The 21,452-nt window shown below is 35.3% G+C and overlaps 1 protein-coding gene across 12 annotated transcripts in view; it reads left to right on the forward strand.

Annotated features, from left to right (window-relative positions):
• UNC79 (unc-79 homolog, NALCN channel complex subunit) overlaps positions 1-21,452 on the forward strand; it is a 318,327-nt gene that overhangs the window by 47,346 nt on the left and 249,529 nt on the right. For all 12 annotated transcript variants that reach the window (XM_074289679.1, XM_074289683.1, XM_074289680.1 and 9 more), the window contains exons 5-8: positions 181-273; positions 1,794-1,849; positions 2,592-2,721; positions 5,473-5,537. In XM_074289679.1, the coding sequence (XP_074145780.1) occupies positions 181-273; positions 1,794-1,849; positions 2,592-2,721; positions 5,473-5,537 (344 nt within the window). The remainder of the gene's footprint in view (positions 1-180; positions 274-1,793; positions 1,850-2,591; positions 2,722-5,472; positions 5,538-21,452) is intronic.

Consider the following 21,452-nt stretch of genomic DNA (forward strand, 5'->3'; position numbering starts at 1 on the left):
CTCCCTCCCTCCCTCCTTCCTTCCTTCCTTCTTTATTGTACAGAGCTCTAAAGAAATGCAAAATTTATATCACATACAATTTTTGACCTCATGGAGCTTAAAAATCAATTACATGCCTTATATAAAATGATAAATAAAAATACATTGTATTGTGTCTAATCCAAAAATATTTACTTCCAGTGGGCTCATCCAGGAGAGAAGGTGTCCCTGCCCATGTTAATCTCTCGGCATCTTCCATGTTAATGATAGCAATGCAGTACACATCGAACCCAGGTAGGTAGAATGTAAGCTACTTCCACTTCTCTACAAAGCCTAGATCCCTAAGTCCATCCCCAAAATAATCATCAAATATTCTTACGACTCTGAACAGGCTGTAAATTCATTCTATGAAAGATTTCTTTTGGTGAACTAGAAAGATGTTAGGAATCTATTGGAAAACAGGCGTTAGAATCAAAATAGAATTTTCTCCAGTCTCCTAGTGGAGGCGAGAAAAACTTGCTGGCTCATGATGCTTTCAGAATGATTAAAGACAAGCTTTCACTGAAAATATGTGAGTAGAAATAGACATTTATATTCACATTAGAATGGAATTTATTCACCTAGTGGTTAATAGACTTGTATTTAGTGTGCTTTTTGCATAGGTGAATGCTGGAAAATGACCTTAAAGGGTAAATTGTTCTGAGTCATATTCTATATGTGTAAAATCAGGTTTTATTAAAACTCATTTATGAGAAAAAGAAAAACTATGCAGAGTACCCAGCTTTTGTTATTATTCTCTTGAAGTATCTTCAGATATAAAAAATAAGATGAATTGTGTAAGAATTTAACTGAGGAATGATTTGTCATATTTCACTCTATCCATTGCAGAAGATGAATAAGGTAAAGTTCAGGTAGGGACTTTCTGTTACTAGGTAGTAATAGGGTATTTATCTCTCCATTCTTTGGTCATTTGAATTTATTATAAGAGTAGCAAATGGCAGCCTGACTGTTGCAACTAACCGTCTGGTCTTGTAGCTTTATGGGATGAAATTCTTCTCTTACTGTTATCCAATCTGCATGTCGTCATTGAACAATGTGCAGGTTTTAGGCACTGGAATACAAAAAAAGACTTAGGTAACTTTCTAAGTTAGTCCTGGAGACAAAACATGTGGTAATGTGGTATGAAATGGGTCCCAAGTGAATTGAAACAAGAGCAACTGGGGGTTGGGATTTGAAAGAAGGTAGCCCACTTTGAGCTAGAGTAGTAAGTGAAGGGTTCAGTTTGATTTAGCTTGTTCTATTAAGACTCTGCTTTTTTTCCCCCCTCCAGGTATTTTATTGACATTCTGATTATCGGAAGTCCCTTAAATTGCACTTTATTAACATGATAAAATAAATGTTTCTGTTAGATAATAGAATACAGCTTTAGAAACTCTAAGGTCATTTCTATTCTTTGAAACTTTGACAAAAGAAAAATGAATTTTTTTTCTAATGTCAGTTATAGAGTAGTGAATTAATCCTTGACCTGACAGTTTGGAAACCTGGTTTTGAAACTGAGCTTTGCCAGAATTTACTTTGTGGTCTTGGCCCAGTCATTTGACTTCTCTTTGTATTAGGCCCTACTTTATAAAACAAGAAGCCTGAACCATATAATTGTTAGATTGCTTTCCAGCTTTAATGTTTTATGTTGCAATTTTCTCAGATCTTTTCTAACTATGGGTATGATTAATTCATTGATTAATTTTAGTTGTATAGTCTATTATTAATGTATTTAAAGTTAATTCTATGTTAAAATTGCCTTTTCCTTCTTCTAGTGTATCATTGCCAGTTATTGGAATGCCTCATGAAATATAAGCAAGAAGTCTGGAAAGTAAGTTTTGGACCAAATGTATCTGGCAGATGCAAATTGAATTTGAATAATATTGTAAAATATGATCGACAAATACAAGTTATTGTGTAAATCAAATAAATCAAAATCCTACTCTCTGACATGATAGTCCCCATAATTCTTCCCTCAGTAGAGAATCTATTTCTTAGTTGGGACAGAAATGATGCTCTAAGGACAGTATGTTGATAGAATAAGTTGATGAACATGTCTTCATTCTGGGAATTAGTTTATTCCTGTTTCTCTTATTTTTCAGATGACAAATTATTTAATTTAAATAAAAAAGTTGCTTGGTTCCTTTTTTCATAACAGATGTGCTCTTTAAAGATTTTATATCTCTAAATAAGTAAATAAATGTGTGTGTGTGTATGAGTGTGTGTGTGTGTGTGTGTGTGTGTGTGTGTGTGTATGTGTGTATGTGTGTGTGTAGCTGTAATCCTTCTAGAATATTAATCTTTCTGGAACAGAATTTGGTCTGAGACCAACTCAGACCTTGCATTAAGATTTTAAAAATCTAAGTCTGAAAGACTTTTTTGTAAGGTAGTTTCACTATAAGATAGATACACAGTACATTTTTAGGGGATGTTTCATTATGGAACGCCAATAAAATGATTTCTACATGTTTTTTATTGTGTAACTTATTACAAAATCTAATAATATTTCTTTAGTAATGTTGAATGGCTACAACATTCCGTGATGCTGAGTGAATTTTTCTCTTTCTCCTTAGGATTTGCTGTACGTTATAGCATATGGGCCTTCTCAAGTGAAACCACCAGCTGTGCAGATGCTTTTTCACTATTGGCCCAATTTAAAACCTCCAGGGGCCATAAGTGAGTACAGGGGATTACAGTACACAGGTAAGAAAAATGGTTTCAGTGTTCATTTAGGCCACTAGTAGGCCCATATGCAGGCACTTGCAGGCATCCAAAAGTAATGATAGGACACCCCAAGATGTAAGTTACTGAGAGTGGTGAGGGCCTTCACTTGGGACCTCAAAGTGCCCAAATGGGACAGTAGCCCCAAATGTTCTAGTGGGATTTTGGCCCTGCTCACAAATTGGTTGTATGGTAAGTGATAACTGACACTTAACTAGGAGGTCATTGTATTATAGTGGGAAGAACACTGGCAGTCAGGAGTACTTGCATTCAAATCTTGGCTCTAATGCTTATTAGCTATGATTCTGGTCAAGTTATTGACCTCTCTGAGCCCCAGCCTTTTCATCTTTAAATCGTGACAATAATACCTATATTACATATTTCAGAAAAGTGATTTATAAACCTTTAAGTATTATGTAAAAAGAGACCAGTGGTGCTTTAGACTACCAAATATAAGGCCTGTTTGCTAGGTATTTTCAAAGCTATATTGTTTTATATTTGTACTTAATTTATATTTATAATATATGATGATATTATATTTATATTTAAAGAATTGAAATGGCTATACACAAGTATATAGAGCAGAATTAATGTACATGTATTCCCATCCCTCTCAATAGCTACTGCTTTCTTTAAGTATTTTAATTGCTGTAATATAGAGAGATTAGAATTGTTTTTGATCTAAAAGGAAAGAATCAATGACTGAAAATTATATAAGTAAGTGTTGGCTTCTTAAGGATTAGAACTTTTCAAAAATGGAAGAGATTCCTTCAGAAGGTAGTCATTTCTCCATCCGTGGTAATTTAAGCAGAGGTTGAATGATGGCTTTTTGTCAGTTATGGCACAGAGGGAATTTTTGCTCAGATATGGTTTGGGTTAGAGGACTGCTGAGGTCCCATCTGCCCTGGACATTTTTGGATTTTAATGATTTAACTCCTAATGGTTGATTAGGATTTGTGTATTTTGATTGATACTTTGAACAAATGAGACTGAAAAATATTGATGAGTGGAATGGGTGTTCGAGCATTGCTGTAGTCCTCAACTGTCTCAGCAATAATGCTCACATCATAAAAACATTTCTTAGACTTATTATTAAAAATGAGGTGATCTCTTTGGATAACAGCTCTTAGAAAATCATGCAAAAATATCCATCTAAAATTGTATAATAAATTTGTAACCTGGAATCTTTTTAAATACTGTTTAAAATCAATTATAGATAATAAAATCATTATTCTGAATGATAAATACAAGTTAGATTTTTAATTCAAGGGAACTATAAACATTTTAAAAATGCTTACTATGCTCCTAGCCTTGCATTAAGAGTCAGTGTCATATAATGGAAAAAGTATTGGATTTGGAGTCAAAGGACTTGAATTTTAATTCCAGCTCTGACACTTTCTACCTTTGTATCCTTTGACAAACCATTTGATCTTTCTGGGCCATAGGCCCAGATGTAGAATGAGGCAATTGATCTAGCTGACCTCCAAGGAACCTAACATCTATGATGCAGTTGTATACAAAGATAAATACTTATCTGTGAAGAAATTCACAGCTTTATAGGATGAAAATGTGGCACCTTTAATTCTCCTGAAAATAAACTTGTCATTGCCTTATTAGGAAAAAAATTTTTGAAGTGCTTTAGGCAATAACACTGCAGGGATAGTGATGATTCTTAGCTGAACATTTCATTCTCATGTGATCCCACTGGCACTGTTTCTTGGCTTACTTGCTGTGTGTCCCAAATTAAGGATGTAGATAGAAACAAACTTATCCCTTTCCCCCTTCCCAAAACAACAACAAAACAGCATAACAATCAAACAAAGAAACAAGCAAAAAAAAAAAAAAATCCCAAGCACACCAGGGGCTTAATCTGAATAAAGCAGACACAATTCTGAGTGGGGTTAGAGAGAGAAGGAGTATTTTTCTTAGTCGAGATATTGACCCCTTCCTGTTTCTATTGTACATAAGAAAGAATGCAGGATTTAGAATCAAAGGACTTGAATTCATGTTCTGCTCATCATTTTTTGCCTTTGGAAGCAGGGACAAATCATTTACCTTCTCTGGGTCTTGGTTTCTTCATCTATAAAAAGAAGGGAGTAGACTAGACCAATGTCCTTTCTATCACTCAATCCTATAATAGCATGGGTTTATGATCCTTCATGATTGAGGAAAGTATTTAACTCATTTCTTAAGTATTACCATATTGGGATATTTCCACAGGTCTAAATCTGAGACTTTTAGGAATGTGATTAGTAGAAAGAATGAAAATCAGGAAGTCTGGAAAGTAGAGCTCTCCTCAACCACCAGCTAATTGTGTGCATTTAGATAAATTATTTAATCTCTCTGGTTTTATGTTTTCTTGTCTCTGAAATGGAGATGACATTTGTCTTACAACAATTGTGCAGATCAAATAATACAACAATTTGAAAGATTTCAACAACACATGATAAAATGCTTTGTTAGATTAAAAAGACTGCACAAGTCTGGTGGTAATCTCATTCTCTAGGATGCCTACTTTTAGCCTGTTGTCACCTCTGAGAAGGATGATATGAGTGTAATTTCTTTTCCTAGCTTTTGAATTGTTCAGACATTTAAATGATTAGAATATGCTTTGAGATCTCCCAACAAAGAGGATATTTAAACATGAATCTAATGAAAAAACTGACGTGTTGGTGTTGGGGAATGTAATAGTTATAATGAGTAAATATTGATCAATTGTGCTTTGCTTTACAGCCTGGAATCCCATCCACTGCCAGCATATTGAATGCCATAATGCAATTAACAAACCAGCAGTGAAGGTACTGTTTTATTTGACTGGGGGCCATATTGTTCTGCCAATGGTCAAATTACTGGAAGCAAATTACTCTGTGAAATAGAGCAGAATGCAGACATTCTTTTCTGAAATTCACAGACTTGTGCTCTGCAGAAACCTTGCCTCTTTCCATAAACCTTTGCTCTCACTTGGTATTCAACTTTACTGCAAGTTGACTGGAGCTTGGCAAATTAGATTAAGGAACAGTAAAATCTGCAGGTATTAGCCAAGCAATTTACAGCAAATAGTGCAGAGATAAGATAATTATCACAATTATTCCATTGTAAACACTTATCTTGACCTTTAAGGGATTTTGCCTTACTTTTTATTATTGTGGTAGTAAATTAAATTCTTACTGAATGCCACATTTACTATTCCAGAGGGCATTAACAAACTGGAATGCACTCAGAAGTTGATGAGTAGATTCCAGACAAAGTCATATAAGAACTGGTTGAAGCAATTGATAATGTTTTATGTAGAAAATTAATGGGATGGGATGGAGTCAGGTTGTAATGTGATTTCTTACACCCATCAGGTATTTAAAAGTTTGCCTTTGCTCTTCTTGGTCTAAGAAAGTTGAAATAGGAACAATAAATGGAAACTATGAAAGTATAATGGATTGCCTCTCTATATAATGACCTCCTATCTTTGGCAGTCTTTTTATGAAGGCTAAATAGGTAGTTGTCATGGATATTGTAGAGGAGGGTTCATCCTTCAGGTGGGGAGTGACTAAATTATCTCAGAGGCTTCTTCAAATTCTAAGATTCTTTGAATTCACATTTTTATTCCCCCACAAATGGGGGAAATCCCATTCCATTTCACAAACTTTTAATGAGCATTTGCCTTGTCTAAGGTACTAGAAATATAAAGGTGAAAAAAATGACCTAGTCCCTGCTCTTCAGGAGCTTACATCTGGTGAGATATGTATACAAATAACTATAATGCAAGTTAGACAAAGTTCATATGCATGAGTCACTATGGTCTGAAAGATTTCAAGAATGAAGAGATAATTTTTAGCTGAATAGTTTTCATGGAGAAGGCTACATCTGAGATAGACCTGAAAGGAATAAAAGATTAGGAATATTTTTTTTCCTGGTATGGGAAAAATATAGAGGCATGAGAAAGGAGATTTCAAGTTGATATCAGGGAAGTATGATTTTTTTGTTGTTCTCACATTTATTTCAAGGTGAGATGTCTGCAATGGTGTTATGTAAAACCAAAAAGCATAAGCAATAAATAATTACATCTTGCCTAAAAAACAGTGATGATTTATGATTAGTAACAAAGATACAGTAGGATAGTAAACATGATGAGATTATTGGGTTAAAAGGAATTGCAGGAAATGGGGGAATGGAATCACTGATTATTTGTATAGAAATGACAATCTCATTTGTTAATTCAGCAAACACTTATTATTTACCTACTATGTGCAGGGCAATGTGCTAAGATCTAGGCAAGAGACAAAGATAATTATTTTACACACACACCCAGAGTGACTGCTCTTAAGGAGGTTCTATTTTAGTAGGAGAAGAAAAGACCTACAAAAATAAGTGTAACATAACTTATATAATTTAGAATAAATTCTTAAGAGAAATAGAAGCTATGAGGTCAAATTATGAATAAGTTACTTTTTGTTGGAAAGGCTGAAAAAGCTTCATGTAGGATATATAGAAAGTGCAAGAAACTAAGGAAACCAATTGATAAAAATGATTAGGTTATAATTAAAAGAGCAAAACTGAGGGAAATAGTATTTCAAGATATAACAAGTGCTGTTTGATATTGGCCAGACCAGGAAAAGCAAGAAAAAAAGGAAAAGCCTTTGTGCATGATGTGCATTTTTTGAGATGAAAAAATTGATGATGAACATAATGAATATACTTCTATTTTAGCTCTTTTAATCTTTGGGATTTTAATGACTCAACTGTTTCTGAGACCCTAAACTTTGAGCAAATGACTTTAAATAAGAAATCGTAAAGGGGATTTATGTTGTAGGTAAGGGTTGGATTTGATGACTTTTTAAATTCTATAATTTTATGATTTTCAAAAGTTCTATGATTCAGAGGTCTAAAAAGTTACCTTAATTATCAGTTTATTTTCTTTTAACGTGTTGTTTTCGTCAGTATTTTTTTTTTTTGTGTGTGTGTGTCTCCTTTTTCAAGCTTTTGACTCGTTTTTCATGATTTTCTTGCATTATTCATATTTCTTCCTGATTTTCCTCTACCTCCCTTAATTGATTTTCAAAATTCTTTTAAAGCTCTTGCATAGCCTGGGACAAATCATATTTTTCTTGGAGGCTTTGAATGTAGAAGTTCGGACTTCGTTATATACTGATTGTGCAGTTTGATCTTCCTTATCACCACAGTAACTTTCTGTGGTCAGAATCTTTTTCTGTTGTTTGCTCATTTTTTTCAGACTATAACTGGACTTTTAACTCTTTGTTAAAGAGTTCTGCTTCTGGGGTAGAAAATTCACTATCTTAAGCTTTAGGGATTTTGCGCAGTTGTTTTCAGAGATAATTCTAGGGACCTGTAAGTTTGCAGTTCTTTCAAGATGGTACGATCTAAGGAGAGTTCCTTCCAGTCTGTGCTCTGATTTGTGTGTCACCACAAGCCTTCTTTTCTGCCCTGGAACTGTTGAGGAGGGTCTCTCCTCCATTGTGATTAATGTGCTGGTGCTTCCCCCTCACCTAGGGGTTGCCACCCAGCACTGCACTGAGACAGAACTCTGTTGCTTTGCCCATACTTCAATCCCAGGGCTAGAAAAGACACCTCTGTAATTTCCTTCTGATCAGTTGTTAGACTCCCTCACTACTTCTGGAATGAGCTCTAGAAGCTGCTGCTGCTGATTCAGTGGTTTCCAGGGCCTCTCCCGGTCGGATGGAATGGGGGCAGTGCTGTTCTGTGCTCCACTCTCACCTTTTCTAATGACTTTCTAAGTTGTCTTTGGCTGGAAATTTGTCTCATTTTATCTTTTTTGTGGGTTCTTCTATTAGAATTTGATCAGAGCCATCAGAAAGGGACTCTTCTCAATAGTTCCAGGACAGAAAAGAGTGCTATGGTCACTCACAGACTGAAAGAACTGATAGCACTTTGAAAGAACTGAAAACTTATATGTCCCTAAAAACTGCTCTGAAAAAGCTGCACAAAACTCCTGAAACTTAGGACAGTGCATTTTCTATCCCAGAAACAGAATCCTTTAAGAAGGAGTTAAAAATCAAGTAATAGGCTGAGATAATGAGCGAACAACAGAAAAAGATTCTTATCATAGAAAGTTACTATGGTGATTTGTTTAAAGTCATTTTTGGAAGAGTTTGGGGGAGAGCTTAGGCTTTCCCCTGCCTTTACTCAGCCATTTTAGCTCTGTCTTCAGCTTATTCTCTTTTAATTTTCTTTAAAAATTTTAAGTAAAGAAATTAATCTGTCCCTCTCACTATCTCACCTCCCCCATTAAGCAAAATAAAGACAACAGCAATAGAACTGTAATACTTATCTAAGCAGTTTGGCAAAACAAATTCCCATATTAGCCATGAACAGAAATGTTTATCTTTATACACACACACACACACACACACACACACACACACACACACACACACACATTCATTTAAAATAGTATTTTTTTCTACTTACAAAACAACTTTAGCATTTACTTTTATAACAAAAGTTTAAGTTCCAAATTTTATCCCTTCCTCCATCCTTCTTCTCCCTCTTCCCTAAGCAGTTTTATATGGGTTATATATGTTCTTGCTACATTTTAAGTTCATTACTGTCAAGTTTCATTTGTCATAAGACTAGTCCATTCTTTTGGACTTTTGATTTTTCATTTAATTTCATTGATTAGAATTCTAAAGTTTTTCAAAGTAGTTTTTTCTCTGTAATGTTATCATTATATGAATTGTTTCCTCAATTATGCCCACTTAGTTCTGCATCAGTTCATAAAAGTCTTATCAAATTTCCTCTTATATTGTCAATTTCATCATTTTTATGGCACAATATATTCCATTCCATTCACATATCACATGTTTTTAGCCATTCTCCAATAGGAGGATACTTCTTTAGTTTCTAATTTGTGGCTACTCCCAAAAAAATAACTGCTATAAATATTTTTATACACCTAGGACATTTTCACTTTTTAAAAATTTCTTTGGGTGTAGACCTAGTTGTGGTATAGCTGGTTGAAAGTATATACAAAGTTTGATAACTTTTGGGGCATGGCTCCAAATTGCTTTCCAAATAGACCAATTTATAGTTCCACAAACAGTGCACTAGAGTACTTCTTTTCCCAGAGTTTCTCCAACATTTGTCATTTGTCTTTGTTATCTTTGATAGGTGTAAAGAGAAGTCTCAAAGTTGATTTAATTTGCATTGCTATAATTATTTGTGATTTAGAACATTTTTTTCATGATTGTTGATAACTTGGATTTATTTCTTTGAAGATTATCCATTTGTGCCCTTTAACCATTTATTTATTTGGAAATGGCTTCAGTTTTTTTCTTTAATCCTTACTCTATGCCATCTGTATATTTTCACTGATCCTTTGAATTTTTTCCCATCTCTTATGTTCTTCTCCCTCTCAAGAATCATTCCTTTAAAAAGTATGAAGAAAGGAAGGAAAAAAATTCCATGAAATTCAACCTCATGTTAAGAGTCTGACTTTATATGCAGTATTTGACACATAGTCTGCATTTTTACAAAAAGAGTCAAGGGAAATATCTTTGTATATAGCTTCTTTGCGTCCAATTTTGATCATTATGATTTCATAGCATATAGATTTACCAATCTACTGTTCAGGTCAACAATGATTTTGATAAATTTTATTTTTTAATAATTCTTATTCTATTTGACTTCTCTGAAAAATCTAAAGCTGTTATTACACCTGCTTGAAACTTCTTCTTTTAGCTTTCTGGTTCTTTTCCCTTTAATTGTTCTTTCTCGATATTATCTTTCCATTCATACCCATAGGTATTCTACAGAGCTTAATCCTTGGACCCTGTCCTCATAAAATTCAAGTTAATGGAAATATTCTCTTGCTCCTCACCTGGGTGCTTTTTTTCATCATTGTGCATTGCCTATCTTTTCTCCCAAACTAAATCTTTCTATTCCTATCTTCTCCAAAGGATATTTGGATTTCATTTCAAAGGATATATCGAATTTTAGAACTGGAAAGCATTATAAAAAGATTATGTAGTTCAATCTCCTTAATTTAAAAATGAGGAAATGGAAGCACAGAAAGGTAAAAATGATTCACCTAGATCACATCACTAATCAGCTGACAGAGCTACAATACAATCCTAGGTCCTATGAGTCTAAATCTACTGCTTCTTTCCCTGCCTCATGCTGTTTCTCTTTTTGTTAATATACTTTTTCCTGTGAACCTAATTGAAAATCTTAGTGTCATTTTGTGTTTTTTCATTTCTCGCATTAGCCATATCTAATCAATAACCAGAGGCAGAATGACACAAAGATTAGAGAACCGATGCTGAAGCCACAAAATTCTGGATTCAAGTCCTATCTCTGACATTTACTGGTCATGTAGCCTTGAGCCAATCATTTAATATTTCAGTGTCTAGACTGTTCTCTAAGACTTTAAAAGTTGTTAAGAAAATGCTCTCAGTGGGGAAGTGTTTCTTCACTTGGGAGTTCCCTATTACCATGGAAATCCCAAGTCTAGTTCTCACCACTAATTAATCAATCAATGTTTATTAAGCACCTACTATGCATTATGAGCTAAGTACTACTATGTGCTACTGTGCTAAGCCCTTCCCTTAATCAATAACAATATCCTGCCAATTCTTTTTTTCTAAAAATTTCAAAAGCAATTACTACTCAGTTATGAGTTGAACAATATTTGACTATCAAGGAAAAGAACTAGGAAAGAGCATGATGAAAAAATCTGGTTTATAGTCTCATTTGACTAGAATATGGACGATAATGGAATTAGGAGAAGGATAGATTGGAGCTAGATGGTGTATTGATCCTTAAACATAAGAATCAGGATTTTATAATTTATTGGGTGGGTAGTGGGGAATCTTGAGGATTTCTGCACAAAGAAATAACAGTCATAGTGGTACGTTAATAAGGTTACCTAATAAACTATGGAGTGGAATAATCACTTAAGATAAATATTCTTTTTATTTAGTTCTTACATCTATCAAACAATGTATAAAAACTGTAGAGGAATATGAGATAGAAGTGACTGTGGTGTTAACATTCATGATCTTAATAACAAGGAGGAGGCAAACTAATTAAATAAAGAAAATGCATTCCTGGAAAGTGAATTTTTAAAACTTTTAAGTGATAAGGAAAAAAAGTATAAGATGTAATTAGACAATCTTCAAAGAAATAATTCTATAAACATGGTAAAGAACTGGAAAAAACCCAAGAGTACAAAGTCAGAAGGTTCAATATAGATTATCCAAAACAGGGACTTTAAAAAAGCCAGCTGGAATCCCATAAGTGTAAACATTTGCAGACAGAATAAAGATTAAGATTCATTAATTTGGAAGACAGAATTTGAGGAATATTATTAAAGCTCAAACAATTATGGATAGGGTAAGTAGATTTATTCACCAAATTCTAGGAGACTAGAGTTCTTCCACTTTGAAACTTGAAGTCTAGGACAAATAAAGGAGATTTTAATTCAATTTAATAGAACATTTATTCAGCATGTTTTATGTTCAAGGCATTGTGCTAAGTGCTCTGCATACCAAGCTAAAAAACAAAACAGTCTCTGTCCTCAGAATCCATAATTGATTAAGAAGATATGACGCCTAAACAACTAAGTAATAATAGTCAGAGCTTAGATTTATAGTACATAACACCTGCCAAAACACTTTCCTCAGTGCAGTTCTCTGAGGTAGGTAATACAAGGTAACACACATGAATAAATTGAGACTTCAGGGTTATACAGATAGTATTGGAACTAAGATTTGAACACAAATCTTCTTAATGAAGGGCCTGCGTTCTTTTTCCTCTTTGGCTTGAAGAAACGAAAAGTCTAGAAGAATTTAGTGGGGAGAGATCATGTTTAACTGAGGGGTGTACGTGAATGTGTTTGTGTGTGAGACAGACAGACAAAGATAGAGACAGAGATACAGAGAGAGAGACAGAGAGAGACAGAGACAGAGAAAGACAGAGAGACACACACACAGAGACAGGGAGAGACAGAGACAGAGACAGAGAGACAGAGAAAGACAGAGAGACACACACAGAGAGAGACAGAGACAGAGAAAGACAGAGAGACACAGAGAGAGACACACACACACACAGAGAGACAGGGGGAGAGAGAGAGAGAGAGAGAGAGAGAGAGAGAGAGAGAGAGAGAGAGAGAGAGAGAGAGAGAGAGGTAAAGGTAGATCTTGGAAGCTTTATGGAAAGCATGGCACCTTAGCTGGACTTTAAAGGAATGGGCAGATTCTTTGAGTATTTTGTAAGCATTTTGGGATGATAGACCTCCTCAAAGTTCTTCAATTCCTCACTGTGACAAGGAGGTGATTCTGGGTTCTTAAAAGCTATTCCAGTAGGGCACAAGTTCTGGAAATGTTCTATCAAGCTGGAAAGGCATTGAGTATGATTTAGGAAAGAAGGAAGAATCATTCATTTAATAATAATAACTAATAACATTTGATAATATTGTGTACCAGACACTGTGCTAAGTGCTTTACAAATAAGATGTCATTTGATCCTTCACAATAACCCTAGGAAATAGGCATTATTATTTATCCCTGTCTTGCAACTGAGGAAAAGGAAACAGACAGAGATGAAGTAATTTGACCAGAGAACTAATATGTATGGTCTTATTGAACTTGGGACTTCATATATCATGTCCAGCTTTCTCAATGCTGTGTCACCAGACTATCTATATATAGTTGTGCTCATCAACTGTAGGATGACCATTAGGTGATAAATTTTTTGGAAGGAAGTAATCCTTCCAAATACAAATAAAATACAAAATGGCCCTTTCCCGTGTAGTACAAATCACCTTCTGCTTGAATGGTGGCAGAGCAGTCAAAAGAGGGGAAGGAAATGATAAGAGCCAAATAATTTTAAAAAGTTCTCCAAATATTAACTTATTAGTACCCTAAATATGTCACTTTTGTCAAGTGATCACAGAGTGGATTTATTACTTCGATAACCGATCTTGTCAATATTGACATTTTCATAATAGATGAAACCCAAAGACAAAAGGAAGTTGCAACTAAAAGGATGACTCACAAATTCTCTTTAAAAATGTAGACAAAGGAGTTGTCAGAATAAATATTATTGTGTGTCTGAAGGGCAGAAGAAAGATCATTTTATGGGATACGTGGTCATCTTATTCTGAAGTGCTTATAATGTGCTTCAAAGATAATTGAAGCTATTGTACCATTTGTTCTAAGGGTTGAAGACATAGAGAAATTCTGCAGAGAAATCAGTAAGATTCTCTGAAGTTTATTAACATATTCTTTAAAACTCAATAATTTCAAGAGGGGACAGTAAAAACTATTGAAATGTAGGCTCAGGAAAAAGAAACAAAAGAAGGCAAAGGTTATCTTAAAGTTTCATAAAAATAAACAAATATTTGATATATATATATATATATTTATATATGTATGTGTGTGTGTGTGTACTTTTTTTTTTTATTTTTTTTTTAAAGAAGCAAACTTTGAGGTAATAGACTTAATAGAATAGTAAGGACCCAATGACATTTTCCAAAACAAAATGAAAACCATTATTTTTGGCCAAGAAAACATCAAATGACCTCACAAAGAATTGCATTCAAATGAAAAATAACTGAACAACACAGCAACGATCGCAACTCAAGCACAGAGGCATTTAGCATTTGGGGTCCATAACTCTTGGACCTCTTGTTTTTCCATTTTATTATGACTAGCTACTTTACAGTAATTCAGCTACACATTGCAAGCTCAGCCATTTGTACAAAGCTTTTTTTGCCATGATGTGAAGAAATCTTGGGATATATACACACAGGCAGGTCATTTATGGATCCATAATATATTCATGTAATCCAACTTGACTGAGCTTAGCACAACGGTGAAGCTTTCACAACGGCTTCCTTCTTTTATTGCCTAGTTTTACCTCCTGCCTCACATTTATTGTCCACTTAATTTTATACAAAGAGACAAGAGACTTTCAGTTTGATTTCTGTAGGTCTCTAGATATTCTCTCAACAGTGACCTCTCATTCTGGACAAGAAATTTGTTCTTGTTCTATCTTTACAGTTATAATCCTATCCTGGAACTCTCCCTAGTTCCAGAATACTTGACCCAGTATCAGTCTTTCCTTAGGGAGGCAATAGGGGATGGAATGTCAGAATATCTGGGCTCTAATGAAGTATATGTCATTGGGCAAGTCACAACTTAAAGCTATTTCAATACTAGTTTCCTCATCTGTGAAATGGGGATAATAATACTTCTACTACCTTCTTCAAAGTTTTATGAGATTCAAGTGTGTTAATGTGTGTAAAATATTTTGTAGTTACAAGATGCTACAGAGATTTTAGCTATTAGTATTATTTCCTATATCCATATTTGTATAAGAGTACTTGTGAGATCAGCTTTTGGAGGTCTGTGATAAAATAGACTATAAATTAGGAAGAGAAATTTTTCCCATTTCACTACTTCATGGAAAGTCAACCTAGAAAGACAGATGATGTAAGGGTTTTGTGACCTCTGACCCTGGCTGTACTGAGAAACTGGGAAAAGCTCAGAAAATTCTGTTAAGGAGACAGCTTTTTCTGACCTTGTGATAGGGAGCCATAAATCCCCAGTCTTTAATTGTTTTCTTAGTCCAAGATATCAGGTAGCTTGAATGGTGCACAAGACCTCCCTAGGGGCAAATGCAAAAATAGGAGAATATAATTACAGAAAATACAAGGAAAGCCCTGGAGAATATTTGACCTCTGGAGCCAGGTTATTTTTCTACTAAAAGTTTTTCCTTTGCTCTTTTACTTTTCTTTCTTCTACTTCACACCCCTCTGGGGACACACAACTAGAGTATAATAGTTTAGTATCAACTAACCCAGAAGTGATGATTCTTCCTACTTTTACCTGTGACCTGCAATTAGCTGCAGAAGAAGAGCTCAATGGATGCTTTCCTTAGAGCTATGAATAGCAGTAAGAGCGTAAATATTCTGTCCTTCCAATTGTTAAAAAAGATGATTAAAGATGTTTCTTTTCAAAAATCTAACTTAAGTAGTTTAGATGAGGGATTTCCAACATGTAGAATTTAGCCTATAGGTAGTTCTCAAAGCATTGAATTGCAGAGCTTTATTGGACAGAACTTAAATATCACTGAGTCATACCTCTTAATTCTACAAAAGGAAATAAAGCTTAGAGATATTAAATGATTTCTCTCAGGTCACAAATTTGGCAATAAAAGACAACTTTTGTGGTTTGCAGACCAGTACTCTTTCTTCCACAATAAACCACAGATCTCGTGCTCTGCCCCTTTCTTTATCTGTGGTGCTAGTATTCTTAATGCAGAGGGAGAGCTTAAATGGCAGTGACATCTCACATAGATTTTTGAGTTGTGTTAGATGACATCTAAGGTCAGCTCCTAGCTCTGGCAGGCTACACTCCATTATACTCAGGAACTTCCGGTTTCCCATCTGCATTTCCTACTTTTAGATTTTCAGCAGTGCTCTCCCATGGACTCCCTCTCCCAATTATTTCAAGGTTTTGAGAAAATGGAAAATAGCTTTTTCTTCACGACATAGTTGGAGTCCTAATTAATTTACCTAGAGGCAAGGATGTCCACTAAAGCATTCTGACAATACTCCAACGTGACATGGAAGTGACACTGGGCTCTTGAAGTTATGTTACATAGATATTCCTTGACAGCATTCTGTTGTCTGGTCAGTAACCTAGCTCTGTGACAGTGATACTTCCAAAGGATTGACCACTAGTTCATGAAGATTTTTCGCCTGAGGTAATATGAATAGACCATCTTACAAAGGTTATAATCATTGGAGGAAGCCATAACGCCAATAAAACCAGAGTCCTAAAGCACTGAAATAAGAAGTATGAGGAAATGGAGCATTATAACCTTGTGAATTTGTGACATCTTTTCCGGTCTTTGATTTCATCATGCTGCCAGTGATCCTAAGTAGGAAGGAGATGCTGTTCAATGGACAAACATGACACTAGTTCCATAAAAGTAGAAGTAAAACAACACTTGTAAGACTTCTTTGGCTTAGTTTAATGTGGATGCCTTCAAAAGGATTTATGTAATATAAATCCACTAAGAAGCAATAAATTGGGATGAAAATGGCACTGGAACTTGAATTGGGGAAGCTGGGTTTGAGTCCTAGTTTTGCCACTTTCCAGCTGTATAACTATATTAAAAAGTATTTAGTCTTCATAAACCTCAGTTTCCTTAACTATGGAATGGAATTTATTTCTATTTTTTTTTTATTATTTCTATTTTTTAACTTGGAGGATTATTGTGAGAATAGTGCTTTACAAATCAAAAATACACATAGATGTTTGCAATTATTATTATGTGGTGGTGGGACTTAAATTTCTAGAACAAGACTTGAAGGGGGTGATGATACTGATATAATCAGATTTAAAGCATTGAAATAAGAACACTATACTCTTAGAATTTCATGATACCTTTTTTTTTTTTTTTTAAACTCTGATTCCATCATGCTGCCAAAGGGTCCCAAGTGGAAGAAGGAGACTACAGTCTACTTCTTCTCACCTCTTACACCCTTAGAATATTATTTTTAAATACATGAAATAAAATTACATTACAAGGAAACCAATTGTATTGAAATACTTATCAAAATTGTTAAAAAAACAAGTTCACAGAATCTTGGGTCTAAAACTTTTGATAAAGGGGAAATTGGGTGGCTCAGAGGCTAGAGCACTGGCTTTTGAGTTGGAGTTCAAATGTGACCTCAGATGCTTGATGTTTGCTACATAATACTGGGCAAATCACTTTACCCTGATTACTTTGCCAAAAAAAACCTCTGATATAGAACTTAGGGCTAAGAGATAACTTGCAAATGTTGACTTAAGAAAGATTAAAGGGAAAGAATGGCCTTTCTGCAGACTCAAGAAGGTGTTATGGAGTAGAGGGATATATAGTAGATTAAAAAAAGTTTAAGTTAATGAGATTGTTATGTATCTATCTCTTTCATTAAGTTCTCCTAAGTTTATCATTTTATTTGGTTTTATCTGGAAATCACCTAATGAAATGCTTGAATATAGATAAATATTTAATATATATGGCAGCTGAATTTAAAAACAATGAACAGCAGAAATGCAAAATAAATGACTTTATATAATACATATGTTTAATAAAGTAATACTTAAAAATCTGAATATGGAGGTTCTTCAGGTCCAGAAGGAATCTGGGACAGCTGCATCTTTCCTGGGAATAGAAACAATAAGAGCAACTGAGCCTGTGGATCCGTTAATTTGGGGAAGGAACAGTCTAGTCTTGGCAACTCTCCTGACTGAACTGGAAAACTCTCTTAAAGTCTCTTAGGACATTGCATCCAGCTGTGTTGACTTAAATGTGGGATACATCCACAAATCAAGTGTAGTTAGTAATAGAGGTGCAGAATAAGGGATGTCTCTGAAATCAAGAACATCTGAGAGCTGATGTATGTACAAAAAAATCAGAGAATCTTCAGCTACCTCAGAAGCCATGTGGTGTATTCTATACCTGGAAAAGAATCTGCATTAGTACAACTGTTACAATTATTCATCCAGTTTCCATTTATAGATCTCTAGTAACAGAGAATATAGAGCACTATATGTTACTACCTCATTGAAAATCCACCAACAAGCATTTATTAAATACTAATTATCTGCTATATTTCGGTGCCAATAGGAGTACAAGACATGAGTGAATCACTGCCCTTTTAGGAATATATATATATATATATATATATATATATATATACAGTTTTGTGAAAAATAGAGAAAATATAATTTTTTGGGGAAGGAAGGCAAGGAATTAGGAAAGAAGGTGATATCTGAGCTAAAACTCTAAAGGGTTTTAAAGGATGGAGATGAAGGACTACATCTAAGAAACAGAGTACAAAAGTACAGAAATAGAAGATGAAGTGCTGTGTATGAGTAACAGTAATAAGATCAATTTGACTTTACTGTAGAGTAAATAAGGGGAAATCTCACCTTTTATTGGGATCAAATAGTGGAGGACTTTAAATATTAAACAGGAATTTATTTTTGATCCTAGAGATAACAGAGAGATCCTAAATGTTACTGAGTAGTGGAAATGATATTGGTTCTGGGTTCAGGAAAATCACTTTGGCAGCTATATGGAGAATGGAATGGAGTGGAAAGACACTAGAATCAGAGATCAATTAGGTGTTGATTACAAGAATCCAGAAAGTAGCAATAAAGGCTTAAACTAGGATAATGTTCATGCGAGGAAGATAAAGATGGATGTGAGAGATGGTTTGGAGATACAAAAGAAAAGATTTGGCAATTGATCAGATATTTGGAATGAATGAGAGTGGTGAATCAAGTCTGATGCTAGGGATGTAAACCAGAGAGATTGGAAAGAGGATGGTGTCTTTAAGAAAAAGAGAGTGGGAAATAGAATGGATTCTGTTTCAGATATCTATAGGACACCCAGTTCAAACTAGTTAATGAGCAATTGATGATGTGGGATTATATTTATGGGAGAGACTAAGGGGAGGGGATATAAATCTGAGAATAATTAGCATAGAGGTAAAAATTAATCCATGTAATCTGATGTGAAGAAGACAGGGCAGAGTCTTGGGGGTATTTAGAGAGGAAAAAATGAGGTACAGATGATGATTAAGCAAAGGAGACAGAGAAAGATAGGTGAGCTAGGTAGGAGAAAAAAATAAGAGTGTCATGAAAAACCAGAGAGAAGAGATTATTTGGAAAAGGTAATCAAAGAGGTCAGGAAGGTTAAAGACTGGGGGAAAAGTCATCAGATCTGACATTTGGCAACTAAGAAATTACTAATAACTTTGGAGGGATTATTTTTAATGTGGAGGCAGCCAGATCTTGGGTGACCCTTATTGTGGCACCTTGGTATTTAAATTGTTTTTTTCTAGCTGCTTGCAGGATTTTCTCCTTTGTGTGGTAATTCTGCAGCTTAGCCACAATATTCCGTGGTGTTCTTTTTTTAGGGTCTATTTCAGAAGGAGTTCGATGAATTCTTTCCACATCTACTTTCCCTTCTGTTTCTATTATCTCTGGACAGTTCTCTTTGATAATTTCCTGTAAAATAGAATCTAGGCTCTTTTTTTGGTCATAGTTTTCTGGAAGTCCAATAATCCGCAGATTATCTCTCCTAGATCTATTTTCCAGGTCTATAGATTTTCCCAGTAAGTATTTGACGTTGTTCTCCAGCTTCTCATTTTTTTTGTTTTGTTTGACTGATTCTTGGGTTCTCTGTGAATCATTCATTTCTATTTGTTCCATCCTGACTTTTAAGGAGTTATTTTCTTCTTTCACAGTTTTTAGTTCTTTTTGTAAATGCCCAATTTCGTTTTTAAATGAATTATTTTGCTCTATTGAATTTTTTTCCATTTCCCTAATTTTTTTTTTGAGAATTATTTTCTTTTTCCAGTTCAGAAATTCTATTTTCTTGAGACTTTTTTATCTTTTCCAATTCAGAAATCCTACTTTCCTGTGTTTTTTTAACCTTTTCTAATTCACTAATTTTGTTTCCCTGCATCTCCTGTGAATTCTTTATTTTTTCCAACTCCAATTTCAGGACGTTGTTATTCTCTATCATAGCTTCCCTTTCCTTTCCCCATTTTTCTTCAAACTCCCTTAATTTTTTAAGAGCTTCTTCTAGGAGAGAGTTATGTGATGGGGGGCAGGAATCGTTCCCCTTTAGGTTGTTATCTGCTGACTCTCTGCTGTTAACTTCCTCGGGGTTGGATACCCGCTCTTTCTCTGTATAGAAGGAATCTATGGTTTTTCTAGCTTTTTTGCTCATATTTAAAAAAATCTTTTGGGGTCTGTCCCTGGGGTAGGAAATTATTTACTTCTTTACCAGCTTCCTCCCAGACCGGATGGATGCAGGGGCTCCTGCGCCTGAGCTAAGAGAGAGCTCTGGGAGAGAGTTCCCCACCCCCTCCCTGGAAGTGCCTCAGAGGTGATTAGCACTACAGTGCTTTGAGGACGTAGAATAGTAAAGACAGCACGAAGCCCAGCCTATGTGTCCGGGTGAGGAGTGGATGTCTGCAGCAGGTGACGTGAGAAGCCCCTGTGTTCAAACTGGAAGTGTCTGCCAGAAACCGCGGTCCCTAGTTCAAAGGTTCCGCTTCTCTGGGACTTCCTGGAGCTGAGTTCCACTCCCTCCAGCTAAGCTAGGCAGTGTGTGTTGCCTTGGGCCGTATCCACCCACTTGTCAGTCTCTTAACTATTCTCAGGTGGTAGCTGAGGCCACACCCCCTGGTGCCGAGTCTGTTGAGTCACCCCCCAGGGTCGGGGAAAATCTAATCTGAGTTTTAAAATATTTTGGCTTTCTCTTCTGAACTGCTAAATAATTAGCAGAGAAGAGCTAACAGCCTGTGCCAGATTCCTTTACCTCAGTGGCTTCTCTGATCCCAGAGCCCTTCCCAGCGCAATGGGCGCAGTGTGCCACTACCCCACTGTCTGTGCTGGTCTCTCTTATTCCTCCCCTGAGAACTGACCTTTCCTGTTGAAACTCCAGATTCTCTTCAGCTGGTAAGTCGTGCTTCCAGTCCTTGTGGTATCTATCAGTCCTGAGCTAATTCTGAGACTTAATTTATCTAATTGGTTGTGAGGGAGTGAGGACGTTCACAGAGTCGTGTGTTTCTTCTCCGCCATCTTGGCTCCGCCCCCGGAGGGATTATTTTTATTTATGAAGTCAGAAGCCAAATAGTTTACCCAAAGGATTGAGGAGTGAGAGGAGAG

Source organism: Sminthopsis crassicaudata, chromosome 2 (assembly GCF_048593235.1).
Source record: "Sminthopsis crassicaudata isolate SCR6 chromosome 2, ASM4859323v1, whole genome shotgun sequence".
Taxonomy (NCBI): domain Eukaryota; kingdom Metazoa; phylum Chordata; class Mammalia; order Dasyuromorphia; family Dasyuridae; genus Sminthopsis; species Sminthopsis crassicaudata.